Source organism: Peromyscus maniculatus, chromosome X, assembly GCF_049852395.1.
Source record: "Peromyscus maniculatus bairdii isolate BWxNUB_F1_BW_parent chromosome X, HU_Pman_BW_mat_3.1, whole genome shotgun sequence".
Classification (NCBI taxonomy): Eukaryota; Metazoa; Chordata; class Mammalia; order Rodentia; family Cricetidae; genus Peromyscus; species Peromyscus maniculatus.
Genome location: NC_134875.1, coordinates 16258625 through 16280771, shown reverse-complemented (window position 1 = coordinate 16280771; position 22147 = coordinate 16258625). Strand labels below are relative to the sequence as shown.

General features: G+C 40.2%; 1 protein-coding gene across 1 annotated transcript in view; it reads left to right on the top strand.

The window, feature by feature from the left end:
- Positions 1 to 9489, top strand: part of F9 (coagulation factor IX) — a 31740-nt gene extending 22251 nt beyond the window's left edge. The window contains exons 7-8 of the mRNA XM_006993893.4: positions 6729 to 6843; positions 7184 to 9489. Coding sequence (XP_006993955.1) covers positions 6729 to 6843; positions 7184 to 7731 — 663 coding nt within the window. The 3' untranslated portion in view covers positions 7732 to 9489. The remainder of the gene's footprint in view (positions 1 to 6728; positions 6844 to 7183) is intronic.
- The last annotated feature ends 12658 nt before the right edge of the window (positions 9490 to 22147 follow it).

The following is a 22147-nucleotide window of genomic DNA, read 5'->3' as shown; positions in this document are numbered from 1 at the left end:
GGGGGGGTTAGTTTAGACGTTTAGGTGAGCTGTCCACATCTTTCCAACTGGAGACACTTGTTTCTTTGTAGACTTAAAGTGGTCTGGCCTCAGTTAAGAAGCCCTTTCTGAGCACCTGGCTTAGTTGCTAGGCTGGACCTGTTTAACATGAGACTTGTTTGAGCAAACATTTTGGAATTGTCAACTGGCAGAGCTCTTCTGATCCCAGGAGCAGTGGTTCTAGCTTGAGGGTCACAGAGTGTTCATCCACAGTGAGAAATCCATGGGCACAGGCTACGGGATTTCAGGAAGCCTGGCCACTGTTATTTCTCATCTCACATCTCTCACCTTATTTCATGGTTTCCACTTCATTTGCCTGCCTAGTGGCCAGGGCCTAAGTGGCCTGTCAGCACAAGTTGACAGGATTACTTCCTTGGAACTCTAGGGGTCCTGAGCAGCATAGCTACCCAATTCAGGCTAAAATTCCTCCCCTCCCCTCCACCTAGACCAAAGATGCAAACCAGGCAAGAAGTCTTTCCTTAAGGTTCTCCTGCAGTGGGATCAGAGCTCCTTGGAAAAGAAGCAGGGACTCTAAGGAGCACTTCAGGGGATGAGAGGGGAAGCCAGAGAGTTAAGTGTACCACACCTTAACAGAAACACACTTTTCTTAGAAACTGTATCTAGCCAACTAAGAAACTGAAACAGCTATATAGGAAAGAATAAAAGCTTTGGAACGAGAGGGAGGGAAAGGCAAACTGTAACGTCTATATTACTAGATCACTTTCATCAACAACTCCAAAGTAGAGGTTTGAGGAAACCACACAGTGCCTGTCTAGAGCTTTCATCTCATTTTTCTCCCACAGTCATGGCTAGTTCAACATCTCTGTGCATGTGCACACCTTTTCTGCTTTCTGCTAAGGTCTGTGTAACCCTATATAAGAAATACTTGATCTTTTTCAAAGATGTATTTTATCTTATTTTTGTACTTTTGGCATAAATATCCTCCTTAAACATCTTTATTTCCCCTATTCTTGGCTTTCCGCAGCTTGGTCACCAAGCTGTCATTGAAGCAACCTGAGCTCTTTGCTTATGCTGCTGTTTGCACAGATCTACTCCTTCAACTAGGTTATAGCCCCATGACAGACAGCAAACTTAAAATATTAATGAGCCAGAGATGTTTTCTTTTACGTGCCGACCATAATTCTACAGAAATGTTTTACTTATCTATGTGTGATGGTGCACATCTTTAATTCCAGCACCTGAGTGGAACAGACAGGTGGATCTTTGATTTCAAGGCCAGCATGTTCATCACAGTAAGTTTCAGGACAGCCAGGGCTACATAGTGAGACCCTATCTCAAAAACAAAACAAGAGTCGGGCAGTGGTGGCTCACTCCTTTAATCCCAGCACTCAGGAGGCAGAGGCAGGCAGATCTCTCTGAGTTTGAGGCCAGCCTGATCTACAGAGCTAGATCTAGGACAGCCAGTCTAACAAAGACACCCTGTCTCAAAAAACGCCGAAAGAAAGGAAGAAAGAAAGAGAGAGAGAGAGAGAGGGAGGGAGGGAGGGAGGGAGGGAGGGAGGGAGGGAGGGAGGAAGGAAGGAAGGAAGGAAGGAAGGAAGGAAGGAAGGAAGGAAGGAAGGAAGGAAGGAAGGAAGAAAAAGACATCTTATTTAAAAAAAAAGACAACTTTGTATTATTATTCCTAGCTAAGATGATGAAATTACAATTAGGAGGAAAAAAAGAAAATAACACATGCAATCTCACCTACATCTATAAAGCTAGTTTGGACAGACCATTTGGACTATTAACCTGCAGTATTGTTTAATGAAGTGCATATCAATGGCCATTGTATTTAATGGTTGTAATTAAACCAAAGTGAGTATTCCTTATGTGCTCAACAAAATAACCTACTGCCATGAATTTGGTGAGCAACATCTGTGGTACATCACGTACCTTGCTTAGTATAATAGAAAATATGGAATAAACGGTGTTATTAAAAAAGCTAGAATAGATGGCAAGTGAGAATAAGAGCTTTCGTGAACTCACAGGGAAAGGCTAGGCTGGAGTTAAAGGTTAAAGAGAACAATGAGACAACAGCTATTTTCATGGGCTGCCATTGCATGAAGAACAGAAATACAGATTGAATGTATTTTGTCATTGTGTTTAGGTATGTTGGAGATGGGGGCTGTTAGAAGAAAGTTCCTAGTAGGCTGTAACCATGAAAATAATTGACAGATCAGAATTCAGATGCCTTGCTCAGAACATATGCTTTCCTATTTTTCCCCTTCATTCTCTGAAGTCTTACAAGAACTTGTCCTTGGCCAAGCAGACAGCTCATCTTCCAAGTAGGTAATATTTAGATAGCTATGATCCTGAGATGGCCAAGCAAACATTCCAAACCATGCATTTGTAATATTTTAATTGTAAAAATTGTAAATATATCTTAGTCCTTTTTTCTTAGCAAAGGTGTTTGCTAAAATTTCTAATACCAATTAGGGATTGGCAAAGAATGCTCTTCAGACTTAAAAGGACACAACCATATTTCTCAGTCATCCACTGGAAAGCAGTAGAATCTCCAGGCATCAATCCTTTGGCAGAGTCATATAAAATATATTATAGTGTATGTGCCCAGGGGCTATGGATATCTTTCAGGTTGACCTCTCTAAGCTGAGAGGTGTTCACTAATTCTATAATAGTACCTACAAGAGAAACAGCATTCCATTGTGGCATGTTAATTCTACTTCCAGAGAAAGATGTGTTGGATTGTAATATTCAGGACCAGCATAGAACCATGTTACCCAAATTTTTGTGATGGTAAAATCATTTGAGATCGGGATCAGCCACCTCATCTTTTGAACAGTACACTTGTACATTGCCCTAGCCTGAGAAGGGTCTCATATCAAAGGCTTAAGTATTCTGTATTTGTGTTCCATAACTGAAGTCTAATGAGACAATAGAACAAGTGCTGAGGACCTGGACCCTTGGATTATTGTAGTCACATCTTTTACCTTCTACCCATAGTGCCTCATAGAACCTACCTCTCCCTACACTTGCCCAGTGACCACTACCATCCCCTAACCAATGGCACTCAGGCAAACTTCCCATCATTCAACCCAAATGCCATTGCTACACTCTTCCTCGCAGGGTTGGCACAGGCAGAGTATGTCAAGTGCACATACTCTCTACCATTTGGGGAAAGGTACATAATCACATAGCATCTCTGGACCCAGAATATGCTTCTGCGAGCACACTCAGAGAATGAAAAGGGGCTTCCAGATCCCGTACACATTCTGACATGGAAGTGCATTTGTTTGGGAATCATCTTCCTCCCTTGATGGCTGTGGTAGTCTATCAAGGGAAGACTAACATACCCTCCCGTTAGGAATGGTATGAGGAGTGTGGGGATCATCTGGAACTAGCAGACAGTGGGATATCAAGACTATGAGTGCTAAACTGCAGACTACAGGCCCTGGGCACCTGTGAAGGCTTGCAGTCAACCAGCAAATATCCCCATGCCGGAAGGAGTATAGAACTAAATAAGTTTTAAATTATGGGTTATAAAAGCTACCCTAGAAGAAAAAGGAATGCTTTCTATTTCAGTGTCTTCAACAGCAATTTTATACTGGCTTTAGAACAAGGGGACTCAGATTTCTGTTTCCCATTGGCCCTTCTAAAGTATATTCCCAGCCTGAGTGAACATTTTTTTAAGCATAAAAGTACTTTTAATTTCTTAGCATGTTCTTTCTTCTTATTATTATTATTATTAGATTTCTGTTCATTTTACATACCAACCACAGATTCCCCCATCCTCCCTCATCCTGCCCCCCAGGTTTCTCCCCCAACCCACCCCCCGATTCCATCCCCTCCAAGGCAAGGTCTCCCATGGGGAGGTACATTTAGTTGAAGCAGGTCCAAGCCATTCCCCCTGCACCAAGGCTGTGCAAAGTGTCCCACCATAGGCACTGGGCTCCAAAAAGCCAGCTCATGCACCAGGGATGGGTTCCAATCCCATTGCCTGCCTGGAGGCCCCCTAAACAGTTCAAGCTAAACAACTGTGTTGCTTATTCAGAGGACCTAGTCCAGAACCATGGGGGCTCCTTAGCTATTGGTCCACAGTTCATGTGTTTCCACTAGTTTGGCTGGTTGTTAGTGTATTTTTTCCCATAATGATCTCAATGTCCCTTGCTCATAGAATCCCTCCTCTCTCTCATCGATTGAACTCCTGGAGTTCAGCCTGACACCAGGTCGTGGATCTCTGTCATCTGCTTCCATCAGTCACTGGATGAGGACTCTATGATGACAGTTGGGGTATTCAGTCATCTGATCACCAAAGTAGGCCAGTTCAGGCACCCTCTCTACTATTGCCAGTAGTCTAAAGTGGGGTCATCTTTGTGGATTCCTGGGAACTTCCCTATCACTCTGCTTGTCTCTATTCCCATGATGTCTTCATTTATCATGGTATCTCTTTTCTTGTTCTCCCAGTCTGTTCCTGTTCCAGTTAGAACCTCCCGCTCCCCTAAGCTCTCATCCCCCATCCCTTGCCCTCCATTACCCCCACCCACACCCCCAGTTTGTTCATGTAGATTTCATCCATTTCTCCATCACGGGGCAATCCATGTGTCCTTCCTAGGGTCCTCCTTACTAGGTAGCCTCCCTGGAGCTGTGGATTGCAGTCTGGTTACCCTTTGCTTTACACGTAGAATCACTGATGAGTGAGTACATGCCATGTTTGTCCTTCTGAGTTACCTCACTCAGGATTATATTTTCTAGATCCATCCATTTGCCTGCAATGCTCATGATGTCATTGTTTTTCTCTGCTGAGTAGTACTCCATTACGTATATGTGCCACATTTTTAAACCACAAGGATTACCAAGCCATGAGAATCCAGATTCACTAGCTATGTAACAGTTTACAAAGGTAACTGTAAGAACTGTAAGAATATTCCACTTTCCCCAGTCCTACCCACAAAATATTCTCATTAAGTCTCTATGAGCCCCCAAATCTGTTTTTATCAGAAACCAAGATTTTTCTACCACATTTGGTTCTCAGACCACCTCTAAGACATTCTGAATGCTCAGAAACATAAACCCTGGGGCCCGGCAGACTGAGGTGGGGTGAGACACATATGCCACAAGTCACATGTGGAGATCAAAGGACAACTTGCAGGAATCAGTTCTTTCTTTCTATCATGTGGGTCCCAGGGATTGAACGAAGGTCACCAGGCTTGGTGGCAAGTACTTTTAGCTACTGTGCCATCTCAGTAGCATGAGTGGTTATATAACTTTAAACCTTAGTTTGTTCATTGAGAATGGATAAAGTAATATTCCATAATGTACTGTGTCTTGAGTTACAAACATGTATAAACAATACAGTCATTAGCCCCAAATAAATGAACTCAATAAATGTATAAAATTAGGAAGATTGTTAAAGGTGGGTGGTAGAAATGCTGGTGTTTATTATATCATTATTATGTTTTTCTGTATTTTTGCAATTTTTCAAAATATAAAACAATAGCTAAAAAGAGCCAGAGAGCCTGAGAGTGGGAAAGAGGGTGAACGGGCTGTAATAATTGGATGAGCCCATCAGGAGCTTAGATAAAAAGCTAGTGCTTCAGTGTCCAGGTCTCAGCAGGTGGTCAGTAAGTTGAATTCAGGCCCAGAACAAGTCCTTCAAAAGGACCATCTCTACCCCACATGCAAAGGGACCAACATCCCTCTTTGTCACGTTTAGGAACAGGTTTAGCTGAAGGGCTACTTATGGCTTAGGCAAAGGGCATCAGTTTACAGAGGCTAGTTGGCTCCTGCAAAGTTTACTGAATGCTGAGTGCGCCCTCTAGTGTCCACGCTTCTCAGTTTTATCCTTGAAAATGTGGATCAAGAAGGCCTTTGTTTACATTGGAACTGAAATTCTCTAAGTTGATTTAGATGTTAATTGGGTAAAAAACATTGATGGTCCTCTTTGATTATGATGTGACTATGGACAAGAGAGAATGGATTAGCCTCTTATCTGCTAATGTCCGTGTTTAATGCAACACTCCAGGCACTTCTGTCCACATTGTCTAAAAATCAAGTACAGCAAAGCAGACAGTTTAGAACAAGGACAGCCTGCATTTCTAGCCAGAGCAAGCTGGCTATGGTTAGGGGAGATGGAAGGAATGTGCGAGTCCTGCTGGTGATCAGCACATAGGTGACTAGTAAACACAGACCCTGTGGAGTCCTTAGGCCTCATTTCATAATATTCTCATCTGGGAGGCTTGAAACAACTCCTGAGAAAACTAGTCATTTCTCTCTTTCAAGTAACCTATAGAAAAGAGATGTCCTCATACAAGGCAAGAGACTCAATAGTAATTTAATTATTCATCCTGGAGAGTTAGTATTTCACGCCATATTCACTGTATCTCCTTGAAAAACTTATGCCAGCAGACTCTAGATAACATGGGAAAAGGAACTCAAGGACCCCACATCACACACAAAAAACCCACCCCTCAGATTTGCCTCACCTGGAGCACTAGCCCTACCATTCTGTCTCTCATTCTGCATTCGCTTCAAGATCATTATAGAAACAGCACTTTGGTTTGTACTCCAGAAACACTAATTCATCTGCAGAGCTGACACTTTCCAGAAATCCTCCATTTCTGCCAGCACCTAGAAGCCAACTTTTACCTACTCCCACAAACAGCATATGTATTCATTTCTCTCTGGATCAAATATCGTATGCAGTGAGATTCTTAATTTCATTTCCACAGGTCATTTTAAATGGTGAAATTGAGGCATTCTGTGGCGGTGCCATCATTAATGAAAAATGGGTTGTAACTGCTGCCCACTGTCTCAGACCTGGTGATAAAATTGAGGTTGTTGCAGGTAAGTAAACAAAATAGATAATAATTGGCAACATCAGTGCATGATGGACATATGTATTGTACAAAGGTCCAATAAGATTGTTACTGAATAAATTGGGCTAATGGTAGAGGGGCCATAATTTCAAATTCTAACTTATTCCAGCTTCCAAGCCCCAGTTTTTGTGAACCCATAAAGCACTCTCAGCATGGTACAATTATTTTTTGATGCATTAATTTCCCCACCCACTATATTAGATCATTGAGAGTTGGTTGCTAGTGATCAGTGAACCCAAGCAGACTGTAGACCCATGGGAAATGTGTTTATGCAAAAGACAATAAATTACAAGATTTGTTTTCAACAGGTGAATATAACATTGATGAAAAGGAAGACACCGAGCAAAGGCGAAATGTGATTCGAACTATTCCTCATCACCACTACAACGCAAGCATTAATAAGTACAGCCATGACATTGCCTTGCTAGAGCTGGATAAACCTTTAATACTAAATAGCTACGTAACCCCTATCTGTGTTGCCAATAGGGAATATACAAACATCTTCCTCAAGTTTGGGTCTGGCTATGTAAGTGGCTGGGGGAAAGTCTTCAACAAAGGTAGACAGGCTTCAATTCTTCAATACCTTAGAGTTCCACTGGTTGACCGAGCCACGTGCCTTCGGTCCACAACATTCAGCATCTATAACAACATGTTCTGTGCTGGTTACCGTGAGGGAGGCAAAGATTCTTGTGAAGGAGATAGTGGGGGACCCCATGTTACTGAGGTGGAAGGAACCAGTTTCTTAACTGGCATTATTAGCTGGGGTGAAGAGTGTGCAATGAAAGGCAAATATGGAATATATACTAAGGTTTCCCGGTACGTCAACTGGATTAAGGAAAAAACAAAGCTAACTTAATGAAAAAAAAACAACTATTTTTGAAGGCTATTCACTAGGATTGAAAATGGACCAAGCTCTTTACTAACTAGTCATTTTCCACCTCTTGTTAAATTTGAATATATAAGTTCTATAAATACTGATTTTTCTCTGTGCAGATGAGGATCCCATCTAGGATCTATATTGTACTAGATCAAGTAGGTTAGCAGATATAATCGCTAGAGAATGAGTTTGGTAAGAGATTTTACTGTTTCCATAAGTGCAGCCCTTGGCAAAATTAGAAAGGAAAGTTTTCCATGGTGCCCATCAGGAAGGATGGTCCTCGACTGCAGTGACTTACCTGGTTCTCCCTTCTTAGCTGTAACCCATGTCATAGATCTTCCTTGCCTCTCTCAAGTTTATTGGGTTTCTACCAGAATCTTTAGCCCATTTAAGGCCAGAGGCACACAGGAGCCACTGATAGGTTAAAACTCATCAAAATCATTACTTCCTCTCCTGTTTTTTTTTTCCTGAATCCTGTATCTTTTCAAACTGTCAATCCCTAAATCAGTGTTCCCTGACTCACTCCCACTCTCCCTAGCCATGGAGGGGGAAGAGGACTCTTTTTAAATGCCATATATATATATATATACACACACACACACACACACACACACACACACACACACACACACACACACAGCAAACCCATATTCGCTTTCAGTTTTATCTCAAACTTACTTTGGATAACATGGGATAAGGTGTACTACCTACAATCATAAGGGGAATTCCCCCTTCAATGCACCACCCAGGATAGTTCCCTAAGAATGTGTAATCGGTGATCATGGAGGCCTGACATTGATCAAAATGCATTGCCTCCTGTCTGAAAGAAATCATGGTAATAGAAAGTTAATGATGAGCCAGACAGAGTAGTGAATGCCTTTGATCCCAGCACTTAGGAGGCAGAGGCAGGTGAATCTCTGAGTTTGAGGCCAGCCTAGTCTATAGAGTTAGTTCTAGGACATCCAGGGCTACATAGAGAAGCCCTGTCTTGAAGAAAAAGAATAAGAAAGAAAAAGAAAAAAAGTAAATGATTAATTTAGCCATGTAAGTTCACTGTGTATAGTAGCATATTGGTAAACGTTTAAGCAAGGGCTCTTAAAAACAACTCAGAACCTTATGTGTAGCAACTACTCATCTCTATGGTATAATCTTGGTAGATTTCAAGCTATTAACATGAAATTACTGAACAAGGGAGTTGATAAAACATACAAAATTGATCTAAAACAATGCTTTAGTCAGTTTTAACCTAGAACTAGCTGAGTTCTCAAGGAATGTTTTAACAGCGTGTGTTCAGCCTTCTCCAGTGCCAATCAACAAGACAACTTGCCTAAACAAGACAACCAACATAAGTGGGCTCAAGGACAGAGTCATTGCAAATGGCCAACTGAATTGCCCATTTCTGGTTTTCAGCTCACCAATGAGCTTTGTTATTATAATTAATCTTGCTATATTAAGTTTTTTAGAGGGTAACTGACCATCCAACACGTTTTTTTCATCTGGGACTTAATGAACTTGTATTTTAATTCATATCATGGATCTCTGTATAAACTTGTCTGATATTGAGCACTCAATGATGCATAAAGGGGAAAAATGACAAAAGCATGATTTGAACCCCTTGGCACTGTCACCTGCCCCCATCAAACAAACCCTACTTCACTACTGCTGATTTTACTAAAGTGCCACTACTTACTCTTTTTTGTCTTGTAAAAAGTATCAATAAACATCTTTCCAAATTTCTCCAAGTGTTTCTTTGTTCTTCATTCCTTCATTCAACAAATATTCAAGTAGAGTTCCCTGCATAACATTACCAATAATGCTGATTAAATTTTGAAATAAGAGTGTTTGCATTTGAAAAAAATTTAAGTATGTAAATAACCATCAGTGTACATACTACACTAGGACACAGTAGTTGCTCAATAAACACTAGCTGGAGCTAGAGAGATGGCTCAGTGGTTAGGAGCATTTGCTGTAGCACTTGCTTCTTATTAGTAACCCAGGTTCAATTACCAGCTTCACATCAAGAGACTCACAACCATTAATTAGTAACTCCAGATCCAGGAGATTTGATGGCCCTTTCTGGCCTCCATGGGCACTGCACACATGTGATGCTCTACAGACAAGCAGGCACACGCACATACACGTGAATAAAGATAAATGATTTTTTTAAATGTTAGGTGAATTGGAGTTCATGTTTATTCCAGAAGAATTAGTCATGCATTGAGCATCGGGAAAGGGGACCATACTTAGATTAATCAGTTCTGTTATCATTGGCTAAAGGAGAAGAAGAGAGATGAACTACTCTAAGTGTCAATTTTACATTTGAGGAGAATGCTACCTCATTCATGAAGCATGTTACTGCAAATTTGAATAACTAAGGCTCTATGACCCCAGTGCTCAGTTGGGAAAAGAGTCACTGATCATGTTGTCATGGAGACCACCCCTTACAAAAGCAGCAATGGTGAACCAGCCTCACACCTCAAGCCATTGGCCCTCTGTGTGGCACAGGGAGAAGCTTCTAAGCTTCTGAACCTCTGAGCCATAATTACCCTTTCTCCCATAAGTTCAAAAATGACTGACTCCATTCTGAGCCATCTGCAACATGTTGCCAATACTAAACATGTGGGCCTTAGAGTGCACCTACCGGCAAGGCCTCACTGGATTCTGCCTAGGGCACTTGCAGTCACTAGGTAAGAATCATTAATGCATTCCAAATTGTTGTAGCTACTTAGCTTAAATGGGCTGAAACATGCTAGTATAATATTGGAAGTGACAGATTAAAATAGAACTCTTGCTGAGTGAAGAAAAGTGTGTTAATATCATGCACACATTTTACCTTGCTGTTTAAATCTGATTGCCTTTAGTTCTTTGAAATAATAGTTACTTTATGGTGTCAAGAACCAAATATAGTCTGATTTTCTTAGCCAAAGGAAAAAGAAAGGGTACTCTTCTAAACACAACCATTTACAAACTGCTTCCTTATAAATTCTACATATTTTCATCCTAAAAATGTCAAAAATGCAAGGTCCATTAAATATCCAATCCTCTGCACTTGTACAGGTGAGGATCCTGAGGTCAAGAGAAGGCCAGGCCCAAGTAACACAATGGCAGAGCCTAGAAGAGAGTTCAGATCTAACATCTTGCATTGTGAAACACAGCACTTTCAGCTAGAGTACACTCCTGCTACTTTCTGTATTTGTACGGCAGCCAGGGCTATCTGCGTTGATGGAAATCTATTCAGAAAGTCTGGGAGAAAAGCTGCCTGGCATTCTTACTAATGATATTCTGAGTGGGAAAACACGTGATAAAATCAAGAGCAGTAGGTAGCCTGGAAGGCAGAGCAGCAGTCAGATAAACTGGAGCTGCAGTCCCTGGCTCCTAGCAGGTACTCAGTAAACACATGACTATGAACCCTCAGTACTAGTGGCTGGCTTTTATCCCAACTGTGAGCACTTTGCCTTCCAGATGTGACATTTGACTTGTAGAGTGTGCTGCTTGGCGGCGTCATGTGGCACACAACAACCCAGCACTACAGCACTTTATTCTTTGCAGTCATGCTGGGGAAGAAGACACACGTGCTTCACTGGGAGACTGCAGGCTTCTGCAGAAGCTGTTGGAGAGCTCAAAGAGGCCCCAGGAACCAGGAATCCAGCAATGTGGCGGCGCAGCTATGCAAGCCAGCGAAAAACTACAGCTGCTGACAGGCCTGTCTGGGGAAAGCAATCAGAAATGAGGGTGCTTTTACCAATGTGAGACTTACGCCATCTAGAAATCTCACTTATGACCACAAACATCAAGAGTGCTCTGTAAACCATAGAGGCTGTTGAAGGATTTGTAGCAGGATAAAAAAAAAAAAAAGAAAAGAAAAAGACTGTGGGAACACTGGGATCACATTCTTTCCAACCATTCTCTATCCATAGATCTGTCTTCTCCTTTCCTCCCACAGTTTCAAGCAGAATGTTTTCAGCCTGCCCTTCAGATGTTTTAGTTAATCACAACTTCTAGTAAAGGTAAGAATAGTAGATCCACAAAGAAACAAGTTACTGAAATGGGGTCAAGGTGTTTTCTCCACACCCCACAGAACATGGCAGAGCTCTTTTGATCTAGCCAGATCATCTCACTGTAGTCCAAAAGCAACCCTTTTGGGTGAGTGGTAAGTGTACAAAACCAGGGAAATTCCTGATTCCAAAGAGTGCTACCCAGCTTGACCACCTTAATTCCATCCCCAGAACCAAGAGGGTGGAAGTAGAGAACCAATCCCCACAATTTTGACCTCCACACACACCATGGCATGAAGACACATGTACACAAATAAATGTAATTTTAAAGAATTAAAGCTGCTTCAGTGCAATGTGGAACTTGAAGTTCCCAATCTATAAAATCTTACCAACTTACTATCAAACTTTTAGAGTGATTGCAGCTCTGTACCTATGACATGGTTTGCTTGCTGAGATCATTAAGATTTAAAAAAAGACCCACTGGGCAGTGGTGGCGCACGCCTTTAATCCCAGCATGTGGGAGGCAGAGGCAGGTGGATCTCTCTGATTTCAAGGCTAGCCTGGTCTACAGAGTTCCAGGACAGCCAGGGCTGTTACACAAAGAAACCCTGTCTCAAAAAAAGCAAAAAAAAGACCCACACATAGTACAAGTTTTAATAAACATCCCTCTGTACATAAAAATATTTTCTTATTGAACTTTATTACAAAAATAAACATGCATTTTTATGAGGTTTGCTACTAAAATTCCTCCCTGGGAGAGAGAGAATGCCTACTCCTCCTCCTAAGGTCCCAACAACAAGTAAGTTTGGAAACAAAAGTTCACTCAGAGGAACCAATGAGTTTGTGAGGTTTACAAAGCAGTGAGTGGGGGCCGGGGGAGGTATGAGCAGGAGCTTAGGAGATCTTAAGCAGCCACACTAGGGGGGTCTGCACCCAGCAGGGATGATGGCTTCCCCAGGGCTGTGTAGATGGAACCCCTCCTCTCATCCTTCACCACCTATATCTCCTAGCCCTCCCCCAAGATCTTCATACAAAGAATTAATAAAAAATACTGCTTAAAAGATACTTGGGAGGCTACTAGCCTAGGGTTTCTTCCTTGGTACACTGAAGTCTGGTGTGAACAGTGGAAGGAACTGAGACGTTACTAATCAGAACCATCCACTGCCATTTAACTAAGGACGGAGTTCTGCTGTGCTCCTTTGTTTCAGTTATCAAGGCTCCCTGCTCACACTGCTGCAGAGCTCTCGAATAAATCATGCTGGGTCTCAGCAACGCCCCATTCTGCAGTTTGTTCTTCGCTCAGATAAATAGCGTTCAATTGATTTTGTCCGAAGTGTTCCTTTTTTAGTTATTGTATTTTGGTTTCTTGTGTGAGTGTTTTGCCTGCACTGTGTATGTATGCCGCATGTATGCCTGATGCCTGTGGAGGACAGAAGAGGGCATCAGATCCCCCATACCATAGCATTGTCTGTTCCTCAGATTTTACATTTTATAAACCAAGGAAGCAGAGGTTCTAAAGATTTAACAATTTATTGAAGGCTTAAAGAAGCCAGTCATGGTGGCACATGCCAGTGGGATTTGCTGAAAGAGGCAGAGGCAGGAGAAACACAAGTTCGGAGGCCAGCTGGGCTAAAAATTTATTTGTATTTTATGTATATAGATGCTTTAATTGCATGTATGTTTATGTACCATGTGTATACAGTGCATGGCAGACTTCTTTGAAGTCCAGAAGAAGGCGTCAGATCCACTGCAACTAGAGTTAAATATGGCTGTGAGGCAAGGCACCATGTGGTTCTGGGAACTGAATCTGGGTCCTCTAGAAGAACAATCATGCTCTTAACCACTGGGCCATCATTTCCAGCCCCAGGGGTTCTACTCCTAATCTTTATCATCTAGGGCTGAAAACAGAGAATACGGAAGAGAGTATAGACATGAAAACATATAGGAGACCCACTGGCTGGAATATCTTTATGTCCAAGAACAACAGCTTGTCTGAGATGTTAAATTTCATTATTAGCTCATTTGGGTACATATTCTAAGAAGAATAAAGTTGCAAAGAAAACTGAATCCATAAGCATAAGATATAATAACGACAGAGCTGCCTAGTGAAGAGAGAAAGCACTGCTCTGAGAGGTCCCTGTAGCTTGAAGAGCAAGAAAGCAACGCACGGGAAGCGCCACGCAAAAGGCGAGCGCTCGAGGCAGTCCTCTCTGCTAATTTGTTTCACACTACCGAAGCATTAGTGATACTATAATCCTTAGGTCCTATGAAGAAAGGGATGAAGAAAGTTGGCTTCTGTAGCTGTCTCCTTTTCTATGGAATAGTGTTTTTTTTATTTTTTTTAGATTTATTTTATTGCATTTTATGTAGATGCCTGCATAGTTATATTGCCTTTTTAGGATTTGCTTATTTTATTTTATGTATATGAGTGTTTTGCCTTCATGTATGTGCACTGTATGTTTGCCTTGTGCCATGGAGGCAAGAAGTGGACACCAGTCCCCTATAACTGGGGTTACGCCCCATTGTAAGCTGCCATGTGGGTACTCTGAAAGAGTAACCAGTTTTCATTTTGTTTGTTTGTTTTCATACAGTATAGTCTGATCATGGCTTCCTCTCTTCTCCTCACATACCCTCCCCACCCACCAAACTCCATGCCTTTTTCCCCCTCTCTCTTTAGAAAATAAACAGGCAAATACAACACACACACAAACAACAACAACAAAAAACATAAAAACATAACATCAGAAGCCATAATATACAAACAAAAGACCAGTAAGGTTTAAAAAAAAGCCCAATCAAAGCAAATATGATGCAAAAAGTCTACCAAAAAATGCCATTGAGTTCACTTTGTGTTGGCCATCTACTGCTAGGCATGAGGCCTACCCTTAAGTGTGGTTTATATACCCAGTAAGACTCCATTGGCAAGACTAATTTTTCCTTTGTGAGTGGTTGGCAATTGGAGATAGCTTCTGGCTTATAGATGGGAGGGAACCAGTGTCCACTTCTCTCTCTCAGCACTGGGGGTCCATGTGCAGCCAGTGTTCTTAACCACCTGTCAAGTCCCTGGCATATTTATTGTCTTTTGTGTTCAAGACAAATATATCATTCCTACTTTAGATACTTGGGAATTTTGCACAAGAGTGTGGTTAGTAGTCTTGGTTTTCCCTTCCATTTCCTATCTAACATCGGTTTATTTATCTAGCAAGTGTACATGAGTTTCTTGGAGTTACTACATTCTTAGTTTGGACTCTTGCTTTTGTAGCTGTTTAAACTGTGTATAGGACTAGCCCCTGAGCCAAACAGCTACCACTTCTTCAGAAGTTCTACTGGGCCCAGAAACTCAATTATTGCTGTGAATGGGCACTAACTACATGTTGCAAATTATAATTTTAAAAAACTTCAAGAAGGAAAATGTGGGGCCAGAGAGATGGCTCAGCAGATCCGAGTATTTGCTGCTCTTGTAGAGCACATTTGGTTCCCAGCACCCAAAGGCAGTTCACAGCCATCTGTAAGTCTAGTTCTGGAGGGTTTTCTACACTTTTCCGGCCTCAGTGGGCACTGCACACACATGTGATATATATGCTCACAATCAGGCACACACACACACACACACACACACACACACACACACACAAAATAAAAATATTTAAAATAAAGTAGGATGAACCAGGCATTGTGGTGGTATTGTGCTCCCCAAAATATTGTGCACGCTAATAAACTTATCTGGGGTCAGAGACGAGAACAGCCACAATATTAAACATAGAGGTTAGGCAGTGATAGCACACGCCTTTAATCCTAGCATTCCAGAGGCAGAAATCCATCTGGATCTCTGTGAGTTCAAGGCCACATTGGAAACAGCCAGGCATGGTGACTCACGCCTTTAATCCCAGAGAGTGATGACAGAAAGCAGAAAGATGTATAAGGCATGAGGACCAGAAACTGGAAGCATTTGACTGGTTAAGCTTTCAGGCTTTGAGCAGCACAGTTCAGCTGAGATTCATTCAGGATGAGGACTGAGAGGCTTCCAGTCTGAGGAAACAGGATCAGCTGAGGAATTGGCGAGGTGAGGAAGCTGTGGCTTGTTCTGCTTCTCTGATCTTCCAGCATTGACCCTAATACCTGGCTCCAGGTTTGTTTTTATGAATAAGAACTGTTAAGATTCATGCTACAAGGTATGGTAGAAATTCTTTAATCCCAGCACTCGGGCTGCAGAGGCAGAAAGATTTTTGTGAGTTTGAGGCCAGCCTGGTCTACGGAGTGAGTTCCAGACCAGTCAGGGCTGCACAGTGAGACCATGTCTCAAAATGAAGGGGGAAAAAAGGTAAAAGTATTGAGTTATCATGGCTTTTAAGAGGTTCTCAGATGACAACTGTTCACACTTTTTTGTTTGTTTTCGAGACAGGGTTTCTCTGTGTAGCTTTGGAGCCTGTCCTGGGACTCACTCTGTAGACCAGGCTGGCCTTGAACTCACAGAGATTTGCCTGCTTCTGCCTCCCAAGTACTAGGATTAAAGGCATGCACCACCCAGCTCTGTTCACACATTCTTAAGTGAAAGTATTCTTTCCACACAGCATATTTACTCATTATAAATCCATGAAGATTTATTTTATGGTAGGTTTCCACTGTGTAAATATATTTGTCCATAGTAATTTGTAGGTACTTATAAAACCTGTAAGAAAGAGTTCTTGTCTGATTTTCAGTTACATGTAAGATAATAACAAAAAAAATAAAACCCACAGGGACATATGGAAGAAGACATTTTATTACACTGTCCTTGTACCAAAAGAAGGCAGAATACTTTTCATATGAAAATATTACTGACATAAAAATGTATAGAGAATAACATGAACTCTCTGGTGCTAGTCTCTCTCTGTCTCTCTTTCTCTCTCCTATACTTGATTTTCATTATTTTGAATCACATTGGTTTACCCTAAGTTATACATTAAAATATCATTTGCATAGTTTGTATTTCATAATTTTATATAAATGCTACCGTATTGTTTCTATCCTATATCTTTTATATGAGATTATGTTTATTGGTGATACTTTGTGTGGCTCCAAGTCATCTCCTTTTATTTCTATACAGATTTTATTGCATCACCTTCCATAATGTAGTTATCTAATTACCTGCTTGTTGCTTATTTCCAAATTTCCAATTTTTTCCTTCCACCAAGCAATGCTAGTAAAAGTATCTTGGCAGCTATGTGGGTACATGTCCACCAGAGAAATCACTAAGCCTTAATGCACACACTTGAACTACATTTGATATTAGCAAACAAGTCATTAAAGACTCATACCAACTTATGCTCCCAGTAGCAGGGAATGACACAGTTCTTTCTTCATGTCCTTCCCAACACTTGGTATTTTAAAAAATACACACAGATTTTTAAGCTAGTAAACCTCATAGATAGATGCCTATTTTGCATCAGATCCTGGTATCTTAAAACCACTGCAGCTGCACATATACAGAGATACTCATATGTTTTCTATATTAGCTTCCAACGCTAAATTCTAAAATGCCATTAACACTTTTCCTTCCATCACATGTATTCTGTTCGTAAAAGCACAGCCTACTAAGTTATTTGCCTATTTATCATGTGATAGCTCATAACTTGCCACCTGAAAAGGTGTACTCAGAGTGCACTACAAGCTATTAGCCAAGGGAACTCAGCCCACCATGTTCTTCTCATGCTTGAAATTGTTCTCTTCATTGTGATTCTGCCCCACACTGACTCTCCCATCTGCTCTGCAGACTGGCCGCATTGGCTTATTGGGGGAGTAATCAAATTAGTGTTTCTCTCTCAAATATTTAGATAAAATTTATCATGGAAATGCTTTCCATTTTGTTTTGTTCTGCATTTCAGGCATGTTTCAGTTAGCTTAAGGAGCTTATCTTTACAAAGTCCAACCACTGACTGTTCTCAATACGCATCATTAGTCTTAGACTGTGGAAACAAGCTAAAAATATTTCCTCAGAATTAAATGTGTTTATTTATACATGTGAAAAATCAAGTGATCAAGTAGCAGCAGGTAAGCCCTCACAAAATACCAAGGAAACAGGAGATTTGAATAGTCCATGAAATTTTAATAAACAAAATGAATTTTGAATTAGAAAGGAATAAATTGGGGCTGGAGAGATGGCTCAGCAGTTAAGAGAACTGGTTGTTCCTCCAGAGGACCTGGGTTCAATTCCCAGCATCCACATGGTAGCTCACAGCTGTCTGTAAGTCCAATTCCAGGGGACCCAATAACCCTCACACAGACACACATACAGGCAAAACACTAATGCATATAAAAATAAAAATAAATCATTTAAAAAAGAAAGAAATTGTTTTCTTTTTATTTTCCCCCATTGATTTAGAGATTAAACCTAGGTCTTTGCACATGCTAGCTGGATGGTGTACTACTGAGCTACACTCTGGGACCTAAAATGTATTCACATTTTTAAAGAAAAATAAACCATCAGGTTGTCTGTCAGGTCTATCAACTTACTTTTGGGTAATATAAATAAGTTAAGTTTTGTCCTTAATACTATTTGTTTTCTACATGTTTTATCCCATAAGACTCCTTCCAAGATGACTATCCCCAAACATTGTGCACAGGGAGAAGTTGTTGGCCTATAGTAAAAATAACATGTTTGCTGTATGATGCTCACTTGACTGCAGAGGCTGCTGCCTGCAGAAAGGAGGTCCCTGTAGTTTTGTACTTACCAGTAATAGGCACTTTTCTCAGGGGTCCGTGACTGATACTGGATTGATTTCTTCCTAACCCCTGACCAAAATCACAGACCTAATTTCATTTCAAGTGGAGTATTTCTTCTCACTCATCTTTTCTAAAATACACTCTGAATGTCTTCTCTTCTTCACAGAATATTATCACCCAAAGAGTGACTTCTCTAACATCTATATATTCTATATTGTGAGAACAATGCATTGTTTTGGAAGTCTCAACAATAATATTTACACCTCAGCCAACAAAGAAATAAAAACTTGAATACACATTTTATTTCTCAGGTAATTATCTGGAGATGAATTAAATATTCATTAACTAGTTCACTGATGGTGCTTCCTTAAGAGCTCAAAATAAAGACACAAAAAGGTACTTACCTTGTGATGGATGCACACTAATTTAAAAACAAACCCAATGTTGCAAAAATGGAAAATTCAGTCAAGTCCTCCCCCCTTTACCTTAAGATGCAAATTCTAGCTCCTAAGTGGAATATAAAGAGATCATTAGGTCTAGCACTCCCAACTAAGAGACTTTGGCAAAAGCAAGTGATAATTCAAACAAATGTATGTAGCTAGGTACTTTTCAAAGGGCAGTATGGAAGTGGACTTCTTCATGGCTATGGACTTTTTCATGGCTATGGACTTTTTCTAAGGCCTGAAACTGCTTTAACTGCAAAGCAAAGACACTTTTGAGCAAAGCACTACTTTATCAACATTTTTTAAAATTTGGTTATGATCAGACCTATCCCCACCCTCTCTGTCACATACATACAATCAGGAAGCAAAATTTAAGATAAAGCTAGGCTGTGGTGGCACATACCTTTAATCCCAGAACTCATGAGGCAGAGGCAGGCAGATCTCTGTGAGTTCAAGGCCAGCCTGTCTATAAAGCGAGTTCCAGGACAGCCAAGGCACAGAGAAACCCTATCTCAGAAAACAAAACAAAGCAAAAAACCTGAAGATAAAAATTTAAGTGAAAGTACTTTAGTTCTGTCTTAGGGTTTTTACTGCTGTGATAGACCACCATAACCTAAAGCAACTCAGAGAGGAAAGAGTTTCTTGCATCTTACCACTTCCAGGTCACATTCCACCACTGAAGGAAGTCAGGGAAGGAACTCAAGGCAGGAACTGATGCAGAGGCCATAGAAGACTGCTACTTGCTGGTTTGTTCCCTCCTAGCTTGCTTAGAGTGCTTTCTTATAGTCCTGAGGACCACCTGTTCAGAAGTAGTACCACCCACAATGGGATACACCTCCCATATCAATCACTAATTAAGAAATGCACCACAGACTTGCCTACAGGCCAAGCTTATGGAGACATTTTCTCAGTTGAGAGTCCTTCTTCCCAAATGACTGTAACTTCTTTCACGTTGACATAAAATAGACAGGACAGTTCCCCTCAAGGAGAAAAAAGGTATTTTTAACTATAAATGATATCATAATAACCTCAAAAAATACACTAAGAAATTAAGGTTAGACATTTTAATGTAGAATTAATGCAACTACATTTGCATTGTAAGTACATTTACAATGTAATTAAATTTTGAAGACTTCAAGGGAAATTGCTGCTATGTTTTATAGTAACACACATTCGTGGCCTAATAAAATTAATATACAGCAGTTACATTTATAAACAAACTCAAATAAAGCATTTTTTACAGTGACTACAACATTTAAGACCATAACTACATTTGAATCTACAGAACATGGTATTATCTTAAATTAGTAAAATTTCTACTTTAATACCACTATGCACAGGGACATATTATTTCAATATATTAAAGACTTATTTATTTTTATTTTATGTGTATGAGTGTTTTACCTAGATGTATGTATGTGCACCATGTGTGTGCCTGGTGCCCTTGGAGGCTACAGGAGAGCTTCGATCTCCTGGGACTGGAGTTGAGATAGTTGTGAGCTCCCCTGTGGGTGCTGGGAACCAAACCTGGGTCCCATGCAAGAGCAGCTGGTGCTCTTCGACGCTGAGCTCTCAACAAGTAATGGATATTTCAATTATGTCTGAAGTTAAAAAAAAAACTCTGGGGAATGCAAACCAATGAAACCTTATCACCTTATCTAAGCATGTAGCATTGAGGTAAAATAAATGCTTAGATAGTTATGACATGTAAATCAATATTACTGTGACTCTCTCAAGAGCAAAGCAAAGCTTGATGTGATGAAAAAGAGCATTATTATTCTTGGGAAAAAAAAACAAAAGAAAAAGAAAACTAGAAAGTAACATTATTTCTACCCAAAACTTCTATGTGAACACACATAGTTAGCTCTACATGCTTCAAAATCAGCACAGGCTCAGAGCAGATGAAGTTGTTGTTTTACCATCTAGTTGTCAAATGGTTTTAATAAGTCCCAAGTCCACTGGGGTTACAATAATGGAGTCATTTCCAATTAAAGCTAATCAAATATGTAATTTTATATGTCCTTCATTAGTTAGCTAAAAATTAAAGTAATTAATTTTGTCCTGAATTAAGTAAGAGGACAACTATATTTAAAATGATGGCTCTAAGTTTAAAAAAAAAACTATAATAAATCTTCTCAATGCTGAATGCAAATGTCAACAATAAATAGAACTCAAGCAGATAAGCTTTGAGATTTTACTATTGAATTTTGATGGCATGAGCATGGAAAAGTTATTATTTTCTAGCAAATACATTGCATTGCTATTTCTTGACTGCATTGGTTTTTCTAAATTGCTTCTAAAAATCTGATTTTTTTTTTACATTTTTTGGAGAATTTCATTCACAAATACTGTACTTACATTTCTGAAACCTCAACTTCCCCTTAACTCCTCCCATGCTCCCTCTCTCAGGTTCATGACGTCTTCTTAACGATGGTCACATACTCACACATACACACACACACACAGTCACACAGTCACACACACACACGGATATATAAATACAACCTGCTGAGTTCATTTAATGTTGCTCATGTCTATATGTGTTTAAGGCTGAAAAGCCTGATTTATATATTTTCAAAAGATGTATTAAACAGCTCTTTAAGAGACTCATGTTTTTTTTTTCTTATTAACTACTTTAACAAACAAAAGCAGCTCACAACTTGATCAAATGTCTTGTTGCTTTTTCTTTCTTTGTTTTGAGGTAGTGTGCCATTATGTAGCCCAGGCTAGTCCCCTGCCTCATCCTGAGTGCTAAGCTTACAGCAGTGCACTGTCATGCTTGGCTTGCATTTTCAGATTTGTCTTCAGTTATATTAACATGGAATCAGCTGCCTTGGGGAAAATGTAATTTGTTAGAACAAATTAACTTTTGATAGTGATTAGAATAATAAATAAATGCCTTAGATTTATCCTATTGTAATGTTTAAAACTGAAGTCTATTCAATAGTACTCAATTTCTATGTAATGTTTTTTTTGTCTTATAGTCTTTCTTGCCTTATATAAGGTACTGATTGCCTTATATAAGAAATTGTTAACTACATAATGCCAAGAACACAGTACCCTGTGTTTACTTTTAGAAGCTTCATTATTCTGGGTTTTATGTTTAGATCTATGTATGAAATCAGGTATAAAGATGGAGGCTCATTTTTTCCATGGGAATACCTAGTTGCTGAAGAGCATTCGTCAAACCGCCTTCCTGTTACCATTCCATTGCCAGGCCATGACACCATGACTGAAAACATTTTTCGCAGATTC